This window comes from Hippocampus zosterae, chromosome 13 (genome assembly GCF_025434085.1).
Source record: "Hippocampus zosterae strain Florida chromosome 13, ASM2543408v3, whole genome shotgun sequence".
NCBI lineage: Eukaryota > Metazoa > Chordata > Actinopteri > Syngnathiformes > Syngnathidae > Hippocampus > Hippocampus zosterae.
The window spans coordinates 6,340,457-6,362,104 of NC_067463.1; the positions used below are offsets into that span (position 1 = coordinate 6,340,457).

At 43.5% G+C, this 21,648-nt stretch overlaps 2 protein-coding genes across 2 annotated transcripts; both read right to left on the reverse strand.

Annotated features, from left to right (window-relative positions):
* Positions 1 to 1,678: 1,678 nt before the first annotated feature.
* Positions 1,679 to 11,468, reverse strand: nptxrb (neuronal pentraxin receptor b). Its single transcript, XM_052083415.1, has 5 exons — positions 10,499 to 11,468; positions 7,830 to 8,202; positions 6,334 to 6,575; positions 5,123 to 5,302; positions 1,679 to 4,002 (listed from the first exon to the last, which is right to left on the reverse strand). Exons 1-5 carry the CDS (start codon positions 11,204 to 11,206, stop codon positions 3,757 to 3,759), a joined length of 1,749 nt encoding a protein of 582 aa, XP_051939375.1. The 5' UTR covers positions 11,207 to 11,468; the 3' UTR covers positions 1,679 to 3,756.
* A 3,984-nt stretch (positions 11,469 to 15,452) lies between these two features.
* cbx6a (chromobox homolog 6a) lies at positions 15,453 to 21,230 on the reverse strand. The gene is made up of 5 exons (XM_052083416.1): positions 21,008 to 21,230; positions 19,863 to 19,906; positions 19,660 to 19,725; positions 19,310 to 19,376; positions 15,453 to 19,061 (listed from the first exon to the last, which is right to left on the reverse strand). Exons 1-5 carry the CDS (start codon positions 21,077 to 21,079, stop codon positions 18,042 to 18,044), a joined length of 1,269 nt encoding a protein of 422 aa, XP_051939376.1. The 5' UTR covers positions 21,080 to 21,230; the 3' UTR covers positions 15,453 to 18,041.
* Between the last annotated feature and the right edge of the window lie 418 nt (positions 21,231 to 21,648).

Below are 21,648 nucleotides of genomic sequence, written 5' to 3' on the forward strand. Positions count from 1 at the left end.
TCGAGATATATCGACCGATGGCTTGATAATGGGGCTGGGAATCGCAGTGACTCATGAGATGATATTGTGCTAATGACGAACAACATGAGGTAGCACGTCTGACGCGCATTCGGGCAGCATACATGGGAGTTATTTCTCAGTCCGCGTTGTTGTCCATTCTAACATCCTTGTGATCTTGTGAAACGTCATCTGTTGCGGCATAAATCCAAATTAAAGTACGCATAAACCAAGAACACACTGAATGTAGTTTTTTTTTTGGTCTGCTAGCTTAAACCAAGTGTGCATTGGCTGCTTTCTTGTGCTGCTATCAAAATTATTGAGGAGGGAAATCATGTTTGTAAGATATTTTTTTTTTTTCTCTGCCTATTATCAGTTTACGCAACTATGTCAGAGCCGGCAGGACAAGAACGCAAATTGAGAAACGGTGAATATTAGCCAGAATACCGTTTTGGTTAGTGCTGGCACATACAATGTGGGAGGAGGGCGTCCATTTTAATTAAGCAACAGTGTGGATATTGTACTGTACTCTTAACTCTGTTTGTGTGATTGGTTCAAAATTGGTTTGGATAGAAATTCATGGGATAGTAGTAATCACATCTGCCTGAGAGTCAAGAGAGCCAGGTCCAAATTGCTGTCGGAAAATCTTTGCGTGGAATTAGTGTTGTCCTCATGTTTAATTTACTCTGGCTTGTTTCCAAAAACTCAAAGCGTGCATGTTAGGTTAATTCAAGACTCTATGTGCCTTGTGATTGACAAGCGCAAGTCCAGGTTGTAATGCAGCTGGAATAATGTCTATTTACTCAAGCCTAATAAAGAACAAACCACACATAAAATGAATGAACGGAATGCAGCTGAGTCCCAATATGCATCTGACGTTGTCATGGCAGCCAATCTTTTTGCATCTCTGTTTCTCTAAAATGAGAAATTTCAGCTCATATCAAATAAGCCCCGAGGTGTTGTCTGCAAAATATTTGATAACTAATAGTTTATGAGCTGCACCTCAATTGCCAGCTTCAACACCACACCGTGATGACTTCAAAGTTCATCAATGGACTCGGAAGAACCTTGACTTGCCACGTGAACAGGAATTTAATTGACACTTCTTGAGTCTTTCAGAACTAATGCTGAGCCCTCCAAGGTCTTAGAATTTGTAAATCCATAATTGGGGAAACACAGACGGTATAGTTTCTCCCCTCAACTGACTTGGACAGTATTGCTTTAAGCGGTGTTATCTGCAAGTCGAGCAGAATTTGCAATGCAGAACACATTTAATTAATGCAATCAGCATTGTGTTACCGCTCCCCTCCAACATTTAATGACTAAGGAGTCGCCACACTCCCGCGTGCATCTGTATTTATGGTGATAATTAGCTCCGAGATTGTGTTTGTGCTCGTGCCGGTTTGTCCATCTGTCAGAGCCGTGACGCAACGGCTAAACTGGGATGAAAAGTGACAGACAAAGAGCTTTTTTATTTCTGAGGGGGTGTCAGATGAGATTCAGAGTTTGACCTCCACCCGGGTTTGCTGTTCCATGAAATCCATTTCAGCGAGGCCAAGGAGAGTGTAACGCTACTTATCAGATCACGCTAGAAATGTCACACGTGGGCAGATGAGTCAATCAGACCCGTCGGTGCATCAGCAAACCCGTTGCGGTGACAACGCCAACAGAGCGAACCTCAGACGATGCCATCAAAATTCAGTTTATTAAGTCGCATCCACCGAGTTCACAATATCAAGTGCGTGGAGGTGCAGAGGAGGACAAAGACGGAATACGGCCTTGACTAATGTAAAGCAAGAGAGAAGACAAAATAGGAAAGTGATTGACTACCACTGTAGGCCTTTTGAGGCCAAAAATAGGCACTTACAAAAGAAATAGTGGATGGGGGATAGGGGAGGCTATCATGTTACACTGAAGAGACAAAGCAAATATCAGATCACAGGAAAAGAAAGTCACACATTTGGAATATTGCGAGAACCAATTTTGTGAATCAGATTTGAATTCGACCCGAGTGTGTCGTAACATGATGACATGAAGCCGAATGCCACGTTATTCTTCTTAATTCCATTTTTTTTTCTTTTGCTCCAACAACTTTATTCAATTTACAACTGTCAACTTTTTATGTGATATTGGAATTTATCCTTATAGATGTACCTATTTTAAGATTACAACTGTACTCTCATTTTGCAATATTAGTCACATAAAATACGATTTAATTCTCATGGTATCAAAACTTTATTTGGTAAAATGATTTGTTTATTTCATGTAATATTACGACTGTTCTCATGTTATTGTCATTTTATTTTGGTGATATGATATAAGTGAATTTCTTCTGGTAATATCGCGACTGTATTTTTGTAACGTCATGTCTTTTTCTCGTATTATGCATGATTTTTTTAAAACTCGTAATAAGATTTGGTTCTTAGCTATTCATATAGATGTACAACTTTATGCATTTTTTTTCTTTTCAGCGTGGCCGTGATACTCCTTCGTACTCGTGCACCGAGGTAACAAAGGGTTTGAAGCAAAGTACACTTGACTGCACATTGTTAGTTGTTTTTGTATAGTAAGAATTAAAGCCCCTCTCATAAACCGCTGAATTCTTTGCGTCACCCTTTTGACCGCAGACATTGACAACAGTCAAGTGTCCATTATAGCAACAAAATGGCAGCCGCCTTGCAACCAATAATGGCCTTTTGATGCTAATACAACCACATTTTAAATGAATTATACCAGCTACAATCCCTTCAAAAGAAGGGAAGCTATACATGAGCTTTTTTTGTCACTTTATTACTGAATAGTAATGAAACAGAGAAACGCACCATGCAACGGAATCATAGCAATTTAACGGCATTATTATTGGTGAAAAATAGTTTAAATGTGTGTCTGAAGGTCACACTGGACTTGGCCATAAAGTACAATTTTATTTTTTTTAATATTTTTTGTCTTCATGTCTTATTTCTCTTTAAATTTATATTTTGTGAATGCCAATTTACCCAAACAAGACGTTTGAGAGGCTGAACTACCGTTGACGCAGTGTTCGCTCAGAATTTCATGCAAAAAGAAAAAAAAATCTAAATTGTCAAATTAAAATTGATTCTTCTTGAGTTTACCGTGCTGGTATTTGTGCTTGCGACTGTCTGCAAATTGTGTTAGGCTACAATGCGTTGGGGCTGTGTGTGTGTGGCGGGGGTAGGGGGGGGGGGGGGGGTGGAAGCAACATTAGCAAGGCAAGGCTACATTATCACACAATAAATTACACGTTTACGGTATAAGATCACTGTTGTAAGCGAATGGTGGGAGGAACTTTACTGTATAAAATCTACAAGTATGCCAGACCATGTACACTTCAACATGACGTTAAGTTTTCCCGTCGAGAATGTTAACACGCGTCAGTTTCAGCATCTAAACACAAGCAATGACATGGGTTTTCATCATCAGTGACTATACCTGCATCAAAACCGTAACACCCGAAGAGTCTGATACTGTTTTTCTTTTCACAGAAATGATTGACCCCAAATTAGCAATGATAGTCCATCTCATCTACAAGCTTGTGTTTTGATTGCCTGACTAAGGCAGTGACTAACCTCACTTTTGAACTAAACACACCAGACATGAAAAACAGACGAGCTCCAAACGTCCAATGAGCGCCGTCCCGTCAGCTCTCTGGCTCCAAACAAACGCTTTGCATTCCGAAGCAATTTATTTCACCCCTCGACTACATTGACCTTATGTGAGCTCTCGCAGCACCCGGCCCCCTCACTGTTTGGGGCTGGAGGGGTTGGATCTTTCAGCAGCGTGGCATGGGTCTAAGGACTCCTTGGTGGCTCCGCCATAGACGTCCACGTCCAGATCGGTCCAGGGGGCGATGTTGCCGAGTACTGAGGAATTGCATTCCGCCAGGGCGGCGACTTCAGCGGGCTTCAACACCCGGTCCCACAGGTTGAACTGGGACAGTTCACCAACCAGCGCTTGGGAGGCGTCGAAGCGTCCGCCAAGGGTGTCCTTTTGGTTGGGGAAAGAGAGGTGCGCTTCAGGATAATTAGCAGAAATAAGGAGAAGGTAACATAAAAAAAAAAAAAAGCCAGGAGGGGGTGGGTGAGAATTGAATTTTGTTTCAAAACTACCCCGGAGGGGTAGGCTTCTGTAGTTCTGGTCGGACCGGTCCAAAAAAAGTGGGGTTTTTTTGTTTTTGTTTTTTTCTGGAAAATTTATTTTACAAAAACTGAGACCATCAACATTAATCACCTTATCGTAGGTGCGTTCACGCAGAACGTTCGGGAAATTAGCACATTGTTCAAATGTGCTGTGCGGTGATTCAAAGTGCCCCCCCACCCCCACCCCAAAAAAAATGGGGCCCAGTGCGTCAGGTGGTACAGGAAAATGAAACAGTTAAAGCTTGAGCTGCTGATTATAGACTAATTCAAAAATTAATATGAACGTAAAAAAAGAAATAGGTCAACTATCATGGAAGGTGATAGTGAAAAGTGAGGGAACATTGCATAATAATGCAACGAGAAAGGAAGCTAACATTAGCATGCCCTCAAATGTTACTCTGATGACTCCCGTCAGACAACGACTGACATCAGTGGTCCCAATCAACCGGTTGCATATCTCGATTTAATGCAGCAATCCAATATTGTGCTGCTCTTGCATGTGTGCCCGCCTTTGCCACAAGGAGATTCTGTGTTTTGAAGTGAATACACTTTAGCATTATAATTATTATGGAGTCACGCATTTCCGTGAATAACACGAGGATGTCTTGGGCTGTTATCCATTTCATTCACAGTTCCCCACCTGCAAGATGTCCTTTATAACAACCACCCAGAAGAATGTGCGAGGTGCAAAACTGGCGGCCTGTTTTCACTCCTCATCTCTCATCAAACGTATGCAGCTACAGATTGCGTATGAGTACAGAAGGCTTGAATGAAACAAATGAGAACTTGGAGGGTTTTTTCCACCACAATGTGTACGGAGGTTATTGATTATCTTACTTTGGAACGGAACATGCATTACCAACAGCTACATATCTTGTATAAAAAAAATAAAAAATAATAATTAAACGGTCTCCAGAAGCCGTGACTCTGTACATTGCAAAAAAATCTGTCCTTTCTCATTTCCTTACCTGCTCCTGGCCCAGGATGAGCACTCCACCAGGTTTGATGGGGTGCCAAGCGGCCAGTCCTTCCCCCCGACCTTTCATCTTGCCACCCTGGTAGGCCTTCCACACACCATCCCTCAGGGTCCAGCTGACGCAGATGTGCTGCCATTCATCCCGAGGGAGCGACAGCGGCAACTGTGCCACCTGAGAGCGAGGGTGAAGATGAGTTAGCTCAATGAAGCCTTTTTTATGATTCGAAATGCAGGGAGTCTCACAAAATATGGATTAAAAAATGCCACAAATAGATAATGCTATTTTTATTTCCATTCCTGTTGACTTGATAGGGTTTTAAAGTGTTTACTTTTTTTTGTCAACAACTTACTTAATTTGAATGTTCTTGTTCATATATTAGTGTGCTGTTTTCCAAGAAGGCACTGAGTGAATACAAAGACGGCTACATTAGCTTCTCACGTTAGCCAACTAACGAGCTACTGTGTTTATTCAAAAAGGTACATTCTGAGCCGAAACATGTATTGACCATATATGTATTATATATATACAGTATATATATATATTTTTAAAATCATCTGACTGGTGTTGTGCATTTGGCATGCACTGAGTGACAATGTCGGCTGCTTAGCTAGTTTCTCATGCTAGCTAACTGTCTAGTTGCCATTCGATTGGAAGCAGTACTGAATAATACAGTCATGCAAACACAAATAAAGAATAGACCTGACTACTTTCAGTAAGTTACAGTCGACCCCCACATACTCTCAATTCCGTACCTGCTGATTTATGTTTGGTATTTTTTTCCATCCCAATTTTTACAAATATTTGGGCATTTTAATGAGTTGTTTTTTTTCCATCTCCTCATATTGAATTTTGACCAATAATTTTTATGGGGGGGTTTGAATTATTTTGTCCCAAATTTATTTCAATAGGTGTCAAATATACGTGATTTTCGCCACACGCGGGCCAGCCCAGTCCCTATCCCGAGCAAGTATCGGACGTCCGCTCTACTGTAATATAAATCATTTTTCATAGAGGATAAAGAATACATGCGAGTACTGTTATACAGTATCTTGTTTATACATTTGTTGTTCCATATGTGTTCAAATATCCGTCACTTTAAGGTTTGCAATACCGCACATACCAACTCAAGGCACTAATGTAAGTTGTTTGAGGCATTTTACATTACAATAATGCTTGATCTGTATCAGGATCTGGCTTAGTACCTTATCATTGATGAGCAGCTCCACGGGGTTATGGACTCCCTGCAGCAACACCAGCTCGTTGGGCTGTCCGGGCACGGAGTACGAGAAAGGCGTGCCGATTCCGCCTTCCTTAGCCTTCAGCCACACACAGGCGGTGAAGGCGTACATCTCAGTTATCTCCTTCCGCACTAGGCCGTACATGTAGTCAGTGCGCATGGGGAAGGACAGCACGAAGCCGTCGGGGAAGGACGGCTCGGTTAGGGCTTTCAAGAAAAAGAACATGGACAAGAGAGCGGCACAGACAAACCGTTAATGAGTGGAAAACGGGGACACTTGTGAATGCTTACACAAGAACGTTGTTGTTTCTCTGAGCAAGAGCTCCACTAATGATCAGCCTCTCAACTACAGCTAGAGAGCTGAGAGAATCTAAAAGCAGCATGAGACGGATGGAGATACTTGACAGAGTGTAAAAAGACTCCTAAGCAAGCCCTAATCAAAAGTTGTTGGGTTTATTTGTATCATGAGCTCTCCATAAAAAGCCACACTCAACTATGCTTTTTTTTTTTAGTCTCTCAACCAAATGACAAGTTGCGCTGCCTGCTTTCGCTACAGGAAGCGAGCTCGACAAATGGATGATTCAACATTGAATGTGAGAATTTAAAATGGTGCTATAAGGTTAGTCATCATTTGTGATGTTCAGGGGGACATAAAATATTACATTTTAAATGAGGAATCAAAATTCTAAGTTCAGATTTATGCTAAAGCCCGCTGAAGCGATGCAACCAAACTTGACTGAACTGCGAAGAAGAATTTTATTCCCATCTCCCTTCCATGTTCCCAACCTTGCTTAAAGATGTTGCCTTAAAGAATCGCTTTTGGGGGGGGGGGGGGGTATATTTTCTGCTCGTTTAAAAATTATCTTGGGGAAGATTACTCATGTTTTCGTTAAGGATATGTAGATCTGTTACTGCAGCAGCTCAAGGGCAATCAATTCTAATGGGATGAAGAGCCGCTGGCCATGGAGTAATCCTGATATCCTTGACTTTTTGCTTCATCGCCGAATTTGCCCTTGCTTTCTTCGATTTTTCTGAATGTGGCCCTCCGACGAACAACTCAGCTTTAGGATTTCTAATTAAATTCACTCAACAGCTACCCAGTCGCATGCTCTGCTCTCCTTTCTCAGGGTCCCTCAACCTTAAGGATCGTAAAATTCAAGACTTTATAAAAATTCCATTTGAAATCAAAGACCATCTTCACAATGTCCCGTGCTGTCCAAATTTGCTATTGTAGATAAACGGCATGCTCTCTGATCTCTTAGGTGGATGAATTCTCTCGGCAAAGGAGAAATGCTCACTAAATGTGAACAGTAAGAAAAACAAGCGTTTTGCGTACATAGAGGTCTTGCATTTTGTAGTTTGTCTCATTCAAAATGAGCACAAGAACAAACAGAATAATATCAATGAATGTACATTTTTGTTCAGTGTCTATTCAGCTGCCATTTCATATCACTGACTCACTGTGCTCCAGTTCACTGACACGGTGGTTGGCGGTGTCCAAGCCCTGGTTGATCTTCTCATACTGGCCCTGTGTCTCCTTCCTAATGGCCTGCCGCTCCTTCTCCAGCATTTTTATTTTCCTCTCTAGCTCGCCCTCCAGGTCCTCCACCCTCCAGAGAGCCTTCCCGCGACCGGGGACCCCTTTGGCTGAGGGCTTGGAGGCGGAGGAGCCCGGTCGACGGGCCCCGTGGCCTACCGCCACCGGGCCCGGGGGCCCAGGGTTGGCGTTGCCGGTGGCTGGAGTCGGAGGCTTTGTAGCCACCGGGGTGCCGCTGCTACTGCTTGTTCCTGTAGACGTGTCAGTGAGGTTCAGGGCAGCTGGGCCGATCTCTGCCTGGAAGAGCACAAATCAATCTGTGAGTTTTTCTAACTTCAAAAGAAAGTTCCTTGTCGCTCAGGAAAAAAAGGGAAAAATGGTTTCGCTCATGTCTGTTTCTTAGCGGAATGAAAGGGCTCTATAATTGTAGGCAGGTACATGTGTAAACTGGCACATCTTCATTTTCGTGCCGGGGCAAGTCTAGTTGACCGTGTTGGAGAATTTGTAGACAGTGTTCCAGCATTGAAAGGCGCTTTCTATTTTATGCCTCCGGCGGACCTGACAATTGGGTCAGAAAGTAGACTAAACTTTAGACCAAGTAAGTGCGGGTCTAAGTTGTAGCATAGGTTGTGTAATGCGATTTTGGTGAACTGATGATGGCGCAGACAGACGGATTCTGCACTCTGCCGACATGTGTGGTAGATGTATTTCATTCATAAATATGACATAGTAAAGTTCATTTAACGCTTTCATGCACCCTCTAAACTGATAGCATTGATAAGCTGTCCACTGTAGTTACTATTGTCCCCGATAGGGTTATTTCATGATTATTATTTTGATCATCGTGATTCTATTTGGGCCATAGCACTGCTGAGTCACAGATGGACACAAAAGGTCGGGGTGGCAGCAAGTCTCCGGCTGCCGACTTTGCAGCGTTGATCTGTGATCATCCACCCATGGAGGTCTGCACCGCAATCGTCAATAGTCTTTCACTCGTATTTTGCTCTTCCACCTCAAAACATTTCACATTGAAACGAGTCAATTTTTTTTTTTAGATATTCCAGCAGCCATGTGAATAGTGAAAGCAGTGCAAATCAGCTATGTTCCGTTACATTAAACAGGTCATGAATGTTGTGTGATTTTCAGCTTGACCCATCGAGCACCGCAGACATGATATGCTTGTCATTGTTCGTACACTGGATGCCCTTTGCGACACAACTCACCCAATGTTTTTCTTTTTTTTTTTAATATGGTCATTGTTACACAACGTTATACAGAGCGAGAAAAACAAATATCAACAAGGGTTGCTGAGGCAAGGACTGTCAGTCCTTCATGTAAACGTGACAGTGAGAAGGATAACATTGGAACTGTTTATTTATTTCAAAGCGTGCCCTTGTCTCCATCTCAGCCCACACGCACAGGCTGTTAAGAAGCTGACCTCTCTCTGCTCAACCTGGCCAGCTTCATCTTTTATTCATGTCTCTCTGTCCTGCATGTGGAGAGAGGGTAGGGAGAAACGCTGTTGTCACAGCACTGGGGCGTGTCGGGTTGAGGGATGTGGGTGGCCGACACTTCTGATCTCGGGCATTCATCAGGAGATAAATATGTAAATATAAAGCTATAGATGTATGTGTATATAAACATGCGGTGTATGCATTTTACACAGACATATACCATATACACAGACGCACAACTACAATTATTCATGACCCACCCTTACCAAAAAGATGCTTTCTAGATGCATGGTGCTGTCTTGACATTACAGTACCTAATTTAATTCGACTCTATATAAAAACGTTGCCTTTATAAATTGAGTCATACTTTTTTTGGACAGTTATTTTGAAAAATCTCATGTAAATGTGAAAAATCGCAGTGGTGTAATGTCCGACATCAAACTGCCATAACACACTGAATTGAATACGGACTGGATATCATGAGATCACCTTTGTATTCATTTTAATTTAATGTTTAGTAAAATGTATTGTACCCATAATCCTCAATTTCTGAATACACTGTGGTTCCTCATTGGGACATATTAAATGTATTGTATTGAGGGGAAAAACAAATATGGCAATTCAACAAATTATCAGCACAATAGCATCGTTATGAAAGTAATTTATTTCAATGTCTCGTGAAAGCAAGAAAAAGCAAAACATATTCAACAAGAGACCTATTGGATTCAACATTTGCGGATTATCATGATCTGAATGATTCAAGAATCTGAAAGATCTGAAAGACATGAAGAATCAACACGATTTTTAGCAAGTCCATTTGTGTAATTGATATTGTGACAAAAAGTTAAAATTGACTTGGGCAATTACGTTATTTGGTGCTGGGACTGGCCAATTGATTTCAATTTTGGATTTTCGCTATGCTTGAAAACGATGGAAGAAAAACCAGCGTAGGTTTGTTCAAGTTGTGTTTAAGTTTTGAACTCCGTGAACAATTCTGTTTACTAATCGTTATTTTAATATCTATCAAAATAATCCTGATTATTATCAATCCCGTCACCCAGCCTTACTATTAAGAAGCAAACTGTCGGGGAGGGGTGGGAGCGGGGGGGTTACATTCTAGAATAACAATCTGCACTTACCTCCAACTTTTCTATTCGGTCCTTCAAATCCATGATAGCCCGCGCCAGCTCCTCCACGGCTCGGGCCGTCTGCAGCTGAGAGGCGGCCGAGGAGGTGACGTCGTCCCCGGCCATGACCCGTCGGTTGCCGCTCCAGACTCCGATGCTTCGCTCGGGTCCGGGTCTCCCGCCGTCCTCCTCCTCCAGGCCGCTCTCGCACTCACTCAGTTTGCCCGTCAGCTCCCGGATGGTCCTCTGGTCCATGAGGATCTGGTCGTTCTGCTGCATAACCATCTGCCGGAGCTCCTCCGCAGTGGTGCGGAGGAACGTCCACTCCTCGTCGGCGAGAGGGTCGTCCGACAGCGGCTGTTGCCCGGCTTCTTTCCCTTTACAGTCCCCGAGTGGAACCGGCGTGCAGATGAGTCGGCTGTAGCTGAACACCTTGGCCGAGCCTTGTCCGGTCTCCTCCCCGAGGTCGAGCTCGTTCAACGTGGGGAGCCCCAAGCCGAGTCCATTTCCTCCGCCGTAGGACTCGGCGCCATGTAGCGCGCCGAGCGGGCCAGCGTGAGCCATCGCACCGGGCCGCTCCAGAGGCTGGAGGAGCGTCAGGGTGCCGTTGTCGGAGAGAGCCGCGGCGCGTTTACGGGGATAAACGCTGGCGAAGATGCAGATGACGGCGCCGAGGAAGGCCAGAGTGCCAGCGCCCACCAGAACCACCATAAACTTCATCTTAAAGAAAATTTTTAAAATAATAAATAATTCTCTTAATATCACATAGATACTCGCAGAGGATTCTTGTCGAGGATGTCTCCTGCTCTGTAGGACCGAGCAGTCTGGATGCTCGCCGTGCTGTTGCTAAGCTGCTCTCTCATCTGCACGTTGCCATGGAGACCGCACTGTGCAAGAGGAGGAGGAGGAGGAGGAGGAGCCAAGCCGTGAGCCTCTGCGTCAGTCGCAGCAGGCTGGCCGGGGTGAACTCGCAGCATCGGTGTGAACAAACAAGGCACTGATAGATCAATGCATGTGTGCTTGTGAATGTGTGTGTCGTATGATGTGGCGTGACAAAAACAAAAATGTCAAAAAAAAAGCCACTGCAAGGCAGTACGCAGACCTCGTGGTTTAGATCTTCTGCCTCGAATTGTTTTCTCAAAAGTAAGGCTCATATCAAGATACATGTATATATATATATATATATATATATATATATATATATAGAGAGAGAGAGAGAGAGAGAGAGAGAGAGAGAGAGAGAGAGAGAAAGATTTAATAAGCAATTATTTTTTTCAAAGTCCTTATACCATGTATTTTTTTTTCAAATATACAAAAGCAAAAAAATATTCCTGTCACGAAGCAAGGTGGTGGAGGACCCCAAAAAGCAGACAGGAGAGAGGAGCAGGGTGTATTTGAAGAAGTGTATTGATAAAACACAGAAAACGAAATCCTAAACCAACAAAGTCCAAAGTATCAAACGAAAAAAACATGACTGAAGCTCAAAACAATCAATAACAGAAACATGACCAAAAACATGACCTAATCTTGACTGACAAACAAACATGACGGCAGCAAAGAGCAACAATGATCCGACCATGAGTAGTCGGCCAGGAGTCCTTTTAAAGCCAGTAATTACCTAACAACCAACAGGTGTGCAGCTGCATGGAAAAGACCCTCAGTGCCACATGTTGGTCACAAACCAGACATGACAATTCCAATAAATAATAGCAGATTGTCTTGCTAATGTTTTGGTATTACATGTTTGGCGAATGCTAAAATACATGAAAATTAACCATGAATTCAAATGAAATACAAGTTTATCCTGTTGATCACTTGGAGTATACTTTGACTCGCAGTCTTTTAGGTGTTGGCCAACGACAACTTCATATACTTTTACAAAACAAGTGTGGCGTAAATAACTCAGTAAGTCGTAAATCACATCAGAACAATAATGCTGTGTGGGTTTATCACTTCAAATCTTTTGTTTCTTGAAATATCGATTTCTACTGCACTTCTCAAGCAATGATCTTATCTAGACAAGATATTCATCCATCCATTTTCCGATACGCTTTATCCTTACAAGGGTCGCGGCGGTGCTGGAGCCCATCTCAGCTTTCTTCGGGCAGTAAGCAGGGGACACCCTGAACCGGTCGCCAGCCAATCACAGGGCACACAGACGAACAACCATCCGCGCTCACACTCACACCTAGGGACAATTTAGAGTGTTCAATCAGCCTGCCATGCATCTTTTTGGAATGTGGGAGGAAACCGGAGTACCCGGAGAAAACCCACGCAGGCCCGGGGAGAACATGCAAACTCCACACAGGGAGCTAGAATTGAACCCGGTACCTCTGCACTGTGAGGTCGACGCGCCAACCACTGGACCACCGGGCCGACCACAACAAGATACAAAATCAATAAATAAATAGACATAAAGAAGAAGAAAGTAAACTACTGACCAACCTAGAGTACCCCCTTCGCCTTTCCAAATTTGCATCCTTTTGACACTCTGCTCAGCTTCTCTCTTGGCTTCTTAGTACGACAGTAATATTGGTGATTCCTTGTTTATGATTATATATATTATAGGATTATATATATTATATATTCATAGTCTTATATCTATGAATGTCGCAATGCAGACTGCATGTGTTTCAGCACTGTTTGTGTTCTAATATCTGTTGATTAAAGGGTAGCCGCACCTTCCGATATATGCTAATTGTTAGCCTGTGTTGCTTCCCATTGTGTTTTTGCATTCAGGTAGCGGAGGCTCTGTGAGGGTGCTTTAAATACACGTTTAATTCTCTCTGTTAATGAATATTTACTCATTTTTATTTGCCAAACCGACGCTTGTTGTGAAGTGAATTGAGTCAGCTGTCACCATTACGTTCTGCTAAAGGACCTGTGTATAGGCTTCATAAATGGCAGAATGTTTGATACAGCTCTCGTATCAGAGCTCATTAGATTCTGTGTCCCAATCAAGTGAACCGGCGAGTGGCGATTCAATATACCCTTGGTCCACAACATCTGCATCGTTTCTTTGCCTCCACACATGCCTGACATTAGAGAAAACTAGAAGCGAGGCTCCATTAAAGATTAATGGGCCACATTCGCAGCTCTCACACACAATGAAAGGGAATAAATCAATTGCTTTGTTTTGTTGAACGCGAGGGAGGGGGGGGGCACAACATAGATGAGTACTGTATAGGAGAAAAGTTGTCAAAGTAAGCTGGAACTAAAATGAAAGCATACTGCGCTGCTGAAAAGGAACATGAACATACAGTACATTTGACAATAAAGTTTATCCAATCCAAAATGAATGTGCTAGCCACATAACGCTAACAAACTCAAGCTTGGGTATGTGATCAAAGTATCGGATGGCGCAACTGAACTGCATGAAGAGCTTCAATGACTGCACCAGTCTCCAGACTGCTATTAATACTACGTAATACGTACCACCTTTGTCATATTATCGCAGTACCCTTTACAGTAGATGCCTTTCATTAAAGAACACATTGTAATTATTTTGATGGAAGTAGTCGGAAGATTGGAGCAGAATTCACAAACAATGTTTTCGAGGGGCTGCTGCGAATTAATTACCTTTAATAAATTCATTGGGGGTGGAAACAGGCTTTGAGAAGTCAAACTAACGTTTAGCTTCTCGTTTCAGAGTCGTAAATGCTCGATACGAGGCTTCACTAGAGCGAGGCACGAGCCATATAATAAATGGTGCCACGGGCAGCCGAGATTGGCAGCTTAATCTCCAGAGGTGGCAGACGTGACATGCGAACGCACGCACATCCGCGGAAGTGGGCCACTAATGACACTAAGGGGACGACTTTAATTCGGTCTGGCCTCTTAATAGAGGACGTGCGCTGCAGGAGTGGAAATAGATACGAGTGCTTCTGGTGTCATCTGAAGTCATTTCAGAACAGTTGGAACGATAAAGAAAAGAATACCATGACGTTGAAGCAGCCTTCACGATGCAGATGAGGGAGCCGCGGCTTTCTTGTGCAGCCCAACAGCGCCACTATGCGGAATATCGAAACATTACTCTAACGTAAATCGCTTTCATAAAATATCGGCAGAACAGGTTCGGAAAAGCAACAGGATTGGTACTTAGAACTAGGACAAATTGGAACGAGATGTGAAAAGGAACTTGCCCCAGTTTAAAATTCATGAGCATTCCTTCTCACTTTCATAAAGGTTAAAGAGCAAACATCACATTCAGTGGGCCAAAAAAAGTATGTGAACCATTTGGGAATTATCTGGATTTCTAACCTGTCTAAGTCACAAAAAATGCCAAGCACAGACCTTAAACTAATAATACAAACGATTTGCAATAGCAGCAGCGGAATGAATGATGAGGTCTCCAAAACCACAACACAGAAAACAAATTGAGCCAAAACTAATTGCGAGAAGCTTCATCATGCAACACGACAATGACCCTGAACAAAATGCCAACAAAAAGAAGTTTATCAGGTTTACAATGAATCAGTTTGCCATGAAGTAAAATCTGGAATTCTGCACTGTTGTCTAATATTTATGTTTTGATCTGAAACCCAAATGTCTTGAGGATAAGAAAAAAAAAAGGGATTGTCCGTGCTGTTCCACTACTTTTGGAGGTGACCGTTTTTAGAAACTAAAACTAATACTAAAACAAACAAAAGCATTTTTGAAAAATAAAAACAAACAAGCACACTGGCATCTGAATAAACAATGATGTTCAATGCTGTCTATGGTGGGACTTTGGTGAACATCAGACAACATTTTACTACTTTTTAAAAAACATTTTACTGTGTAACTTCATATTAGACTGGCTACTTTATAATACACTTTTGTCATTCAGAATCGACAACTTTAAAATTTGCCCAAGTGGTTAGCTTGGGCAAATTGTTTAAAACAAGTTCATGTTTTATGACGGCGATAGTTTGATTCCTCATTCGACTTTGTTGCAAGTGTATTTTTAAGAAATTAGGCAAACTGCTTCGGGACAGCTTTTTAATTTAAAGCCTCGTAAAAGGAAAAACACACAGAAAGCGACGGCAGTAAACAGGTAACACGCCAAGTGAATATATATCATTTGTACAATTGAAAACATGCTTCAGAGAGATACGTACATTACAATGTCACCCGTGTACAGAACTCATAAACGAGCTAACAAAGACAGCCTTCTGGATCTAACAATGCAAAATATTTAATGCATCACATTAAACATAATTCGAAAATGTACTATAGTACATAGAATACAATTTAAAAGCACATGGTTCAATTCATCAACAAGGATCCTTCCTTTCAAAAAAGCAGTGCGAAATAAAGCACTGGAAAATTATATATGTACGCCATTTAAAAAATTACAAAGGGAAACGCACCTTAAAAAAAATCCTATTTGGTAGAAAGATAGGCCACTAAATCGAGTTATGCTACCCCTTATGACAACGGCAAGTAGCCCAACACCTTGGTACACTTCGACACGACTTCTACCCACAACTTAAACATAGCGGACATACACGATCCTCAGAAGAGCCCATTCCAAAAAAAAAAAAAGTCATTCAACTTTAAAAGAAGTGACTCTTCATGTGGTCCATTTTTGGAAGTAGCCGCTCCGAGTGACACTATGAGTACTGACAACAAGGAGAACCATCCAGTATACAGAAGAACAAGAGGAGACGTCATTTTCTTTTTACAAGCTTGCGTCTTCATATTCATGCTTAAGTTGTGGCAGGCTAACAGAAGTGTTTGCTTCTTCGGAGCCGAGGCGAGGTTAAAACGGTTGTCGCCCGGATTGCGGCTTGGGATGAACAGAGCAGCTGTAAGGCAACTATTTTGGGGAAACTTGCTAATACTGTACGACATGACGAGTACAACAGCGTGTCAAGGTCTGAAGAGGTCTGGCCTCGGCATACAAACCGGACAAATTGTCATTAAAGGGGAAGTCAAGTTAACTATTTTCTTTACAATATGTTCTATGCGGCCCCGCTGGTTCAAACGCAGCATTGTGATCGATATTGCGTTTGTGGAATATGAAATATGCAGCAAAATCCACAAGTTTTTAATCCATCACCGGGGGCGGCCATTTTGCCACATGCTGTTGACTGAAAATGCTCGGGTGCCGGCCAATCACGGCACACACGTTTTCTGATTATGGTCATAAATCTTCAGGACCATGACACACGGCGTAGTTACCATAAAGGACTCATGGTAACGTCAAGGCAAGCGGGAAGGGGTGGGGGGGGCAAGGATCACCATAAGTTACAAAGTCTACCAATGCGGCTTACTACGTGTGCATATAAATACTGGCTTTTACTTTTTGTGTATACTGTATTCTGCGTTCAAAGTGAAAGGCATTGACGAACTACAGTACATGAGTCTATGGACGCAGTCAAGTGCATTTCATTCATTATTCACTTCATCGTACTGCAGTGTGTTCAGTGCAAAAAACACGTCGAAACGGACGTGCATTTGAAGAAAAGTCGGCATGGGCGGGGTTGTTTGTGAGGGCGGGGCGGTTAAAAGGCTCCTTTGCAGGCGACTTCTTTCACACTGTTCACAAATGAGCGTTTGTCCAAGTGCGCATGAACGCAACGCAGCTATCCAAGTGAACAAAGTATAGTCAAGTGGCAGGTAGCACGTAGTAGCTGCCATCAAATTCAAGTGAAACACTTTCAAATACATTTGACGACTCAATGGATGGGCGGAATTTGGTTGCATTCTAACCTTGAGGCCACGCCATTTCTTTCAAATGGACTCTTGTTTTAAGCGGCACATTCATAGAGGTATGAATTTAGCAATAGCCGTATCACTGTGGTGATCCTGCTGCGCTGCTCACCGCTTGTAATATACTGTATTTCTCATATAATTTGTATTAAAATATTCGGAACAGCTCTGCAGCTCCAAGCGCAACAGAAGCAAGCAGTTGGCGGCATACTGCGGCGGTTTGACACAATGCCGGTATCAGTCTGGAAAATGATGGTATTGAATATCCGTAATTGCAATCTATGATATCCATTATCCAAAGGCTGAGCTGCACTTTTTTTTTACGCAGTAGCTTGTGACTAGTGAATAATATTTTCGGGTCCTTACCCAATATTGTATCCGCCTCAGTACAGTTCTGAAGAGAAAAAGAACCCTGAATCCAAAAATGTGGATTTTTTTTAACTATCTACGCCCCAATTTTGGATCCAGACCCACTAGTTGAGAATCACCGTCTTAAAAGATTCTACAATATGGCAACAAAGCACGATTGTAGCCTGTCTTGAGCGCATGTACAAATGCAACTTCAGTGCATTCATTATTTTTTCAAACTCTAATCATTTGTCAGGAAATGTTTTAGGAATTTAAAGGGCATGAAGAGTTTAAAATTGGATTATAGTTGATTTGGGAGGTTTATGTAACTATAACAAACTTAAGAGCATTTTAGGTCGAGAGACAACGACTCACGGTTTTAGCCTTCTCGTCAAAGGGCTTTGTGCCAATTATTTTGACTGTGAAATTAAGATCTCGAAAAGGTGAGCATTCTTATCTTTTTCAATGATGCAGCGGCAACAACTATTCAATGGTGGTAGCAAATGACCTGTTATGGCTTGGGCGGGGTGGTGTCTGTGGTGTCAGCGGCGCATGACAGTGGGGACGCGGCACCCTCCGCCGAGACGGGAGAGGCAGGGCCTGAAGCGGGGGAGGGGAACTCCTTGATGGTGACGGTGACCAGGTTGGTGGTGACGTCGGTGACCACCACGTCCTTGCAGCTGGGTCCCATTTGCGGGTGCCAGTCTGGGTCGCCCTCGGCGGGCACCCTCGCTTGTTCCGGCGGGCCACCGCCACCTTGGGGCAGGGAGGCACCTGGGGCGTCGCCGGCGTCCTCCCCGGTCGGTAGAGTGGGCGACGCAGCAGGGTTGGTGGGAGCAGACGGGGCGATATTTGGAGATTCTGCAGGAGTTTTGGATTGTGGGACAGATTGGGAAGGGGGTGCGGAAGCGGGCAAATCGGATGGGGTAGGACGGGTGTTTCTGCCGTTGCAGGACCCTGTTTGAGGTTGAAAGGCTAGGGGTCCCCCGCACTGCAACCCAAAAGGCTTCCCGTACATTGGGAAGCCGAGCATCTTCAGCGGGGGCTGGAAAGGTCTATAGGGAGCTTCTCCCTTCTTCCCGATAATGCGATTGCGGGATGGGATATTCTGCCGGCCCCCCGGGAGACTGCGAGAGCCGCCACTCCCCGAGCCGCTGCGACCTGGCTTGTCGATTACCTTCAGGTTGAGGATGATACGCCCGCGCTTGACCTCGCGGGGCTTCACGCGGCGGTTGAGGATGCGCACGGTCTCGGAGAAAGGCGAGGCGTGAGGGCGGGACGGGAAGCCGCCGGACCCGGGGAAAGAGGACGCCATGGGGTCCGAACGGGGCAGGGGGCGGCGGGACATGCGGTGGCAGCGGTGAATGTCTTTCTTTAGCTTGTGGGTTGCGGCCAGGGAGCTGAGCTTCGGGGACGTGGGGGCCAAAGTGTGAGGCACGGAAGAGGAGGAAGGAGTCACTCGGCTGGAAGCGGAGCGCGATTTCGCTTGGCGAGATTTGGTGCATTGAGAGCTTGTTTCACCTTTCTGAGGCTGGAAAAAAAACATCAATTTTACCAAACAATTTTTATAGTTGGAGACATGAAGATAAATGACATACCCTCCTTCCCTCCCTCCCTGCAAATTTTGATTCAATAAATTATCATTATGCTTTGTTTATTGTCACTGGATGGTGTCATACTGAGAGGGGCTTCAATTTAAGGAGCATTTTGTTCAGCTAAATGACTACCGCTTTGAGAGTGCCAATAAAAAAAGTGGACATTAGCATCATTTTCATGTACCTTTATTACCAGGTTTCTGGGTTTCGGCCCTCGCTTTTTGGGGCCATTACGTTCGCGCTCTCTTTCCCTGAAAAGAAAATACAGAAATAAAACAGTAAAACCGTTTATTATGACAACCACAAACACAACATATGTGCTGCATTTCCTCAAATCATAGTTTTGCCTTCTTAAAACCCCGTGCCCAAATTAGCAGTCGGGATCGTCATGCAGTTTAGAAGAAAATGCCCCTGTGGCTGTGGAACAACATTAATTCATAAAACAAATGCCCACCACCCCTGTTGAAGAAATAGAATAATTATTTGTGTGTGAAACGAATTGAAACTTATTTTAAATTGATGCCATCTACTGACTTTTGCTCAAAGCCTAGTATGAGCCTGTCATCCAGAATATTCTCTTCTGGCTCCCAGGTGCTGTCCCTGAATGAGAACAAAGAACACATCAAAAGAGGACATATCTTAAAATATACTTAAAGAAAAAAAACATCTATATTTAGACTTGAAATAAATAAATAAGGGACTTTTGGGGACACGTGATCAGTTGAAGCAGCACTTACTTCATTGCCCATCCCTTCCATTTCACCAAATATTCAAGTCTCCCCTGCAAGAAAAACATGCACAAGAAGTGCAGACGTTATGCGATTTATCCATGAATTCAAATATATTTGTCAAGTTGTAATTTGAAAAACAAATTACAACTTGGATCCCCACCTTGTCATTTAAAAAAAAAGTTATTAGTATGGAGAGAACATGCAAACTTCACACAGGAGCCGGAATCGAACCCTGCATGTCTGCATTGTGAAGTGCAAGTGCTAACCAGCCGACCACAGCACCGCTGTCCGATTCGTGTGAGAAGTTAATGTCATATTGGCGCTTTTTCCAGTTTTGCAATCAAGGAGTGTAATAATCAAAATAGTAATTAAATTTGGTTAACCGCACAGCCCTAGTAAAATTGCACATCTTCATTACCATGTTGAACAGTGGGGAGGTCTTAAAAGGAGTCCCACTCAGGCCCTGTATGCAGGCACATGCAATTTTGAGTACAGCATACCGTTTCACGGAGCCCATTAAACCAAAATGAGATCCACTGGTGTAGTAGGCACATGTGTCAAGAAGCTCAGTGAAAGTTTTGAGTTAAGGCCATTCAGAGGTCACCGGTGGCCTTTTCAGAGGGGCTACTGGTTCACTGCATGGACCTGACACTTGACCTGAGCACCCCCTAGTATTGTTGACAGGCTTTTGACTGATACTGCTGACCTTGTGGCCTCTAACAAAAGTTAAAGGAACTACTGGAAATCCTCAAATAGGAAGCCAACCATAATAAAGGGGAATGGTTTGAAAGCATCTTGTAGGAGGGAATACAAAAGTCACATTTAACAAGAGACATCTGTGGTATGTACGCCCACTGGGGCCGCGTAGCTTTAGCCACCGTTAGCTGCCATAAATCAGGCCCCAGTTTAAACACTACTCCCGGCCTCAGTCTTTCACAAGCGAGCCTCTTTTGTGTGACTTTTAGTGCCGGGCAAAGGCATCAAAACGGCAGTCACGTCTTGAACACTTTCTCGGGATACCTTAGCATGTAGCTTAGCAAGCCAGGGGCCTCCGGCGCCGGAGAGAGAGCCGAAGACGAACGACTTTCCCGCGGATAACATCTGTCAAAACACGCGGGAGGACGGTGGAGGTGGTGGTAGCGCAGACTCACCTTGCGGACGCGGCGCTTCAGTATGGCTTCCGCGGCGAAGACGCGGTCGCCCATCGCCGAGAGCTCCATCATGCGGTTCCCGTCTGGAATCGGTTACCGGAGACAGGGGGTGGGGAGGTTCGGCTCTGCTTGGTTCGACCGCGGCCGAACTGTCCGCGACACGCACGCACGCAATCACGGATACTGAGTTCTGACTGCTCCTGTGTGTCACGTGGTTGAGGCCAGCCCCCCTCGTCGTCATGGAAACAAGGAAAACACTCACCACAACCTACAAACCCCGCGCTTCACTTTTATTAGCCGACGTCATCCCGGTGTGACAACAACATTTATGAGATTACTGGTGATAGAAACTGGAAACTGTTTTTTGTCTAGAAAATCTTTAAGTAGAAACACATTGATATGGTTTTTTTTTTAAAAAGGTAAAAATTAAGATGCTAAAATCTAAAATGAACGTTGACTTATGACGTTGTTTTGCTCTAATTAACTGGAAACAATATCCCATTTGTTTTTGGGACTGTAGTGTACTCATATTTTTGGACTGACCTGAATAATTTTATCAATTTCAAATTTCAATGTAAATTTCAGACAGCTTCTATTTGGACTATTTTTATATATATACATTGTATACTTGAGTTTCAAAT

Coding starts and splice junctions, on each gene's coding strand:
- cbx6a (XM_052083416.1), bottom strand. CDS start 21,079: ATGATGGAGCTCTCGGCGATGGGCGACCGCGTCTTCGCCGCGGAAGCC. Junction 19,907..21,007: donor TGAAGCGCCGCGTCCGCAAG/GTGAGTCTGCGC, acceptor TTTTTCTTGCAG/GGGAGACTTGAATATTTGGT. Junction 19,062..19,309: donor CCAGAAACCTGGTAATAAAG/GTACATGAAAAT, acceptor TTTTTTTTCCAG/CCTCAGAAAGGTGAAACAAG.
- nptxrb (XM_052083415.1), bottom strand. CDS start 11,206: ATGAAGTTTATGGTGGTTCTGGTGGGCGCTGGCACTCTGGCCTTCCTC. Junction 6,576..7,829: donor TGTCAGTGAACTGGAGCACA/GTGAGTCAGTGA, acceptor TTTTCTTGAAAG/CCCTAACCGAGCCGTCCTTC. Junction 4,003..5,122: donor TCATCCTGGGCCAGGAGCAG/GTAAGGAAATGA, acceptor CCCAACCAAAAG/GACACCCTTGGCGGACGCTT.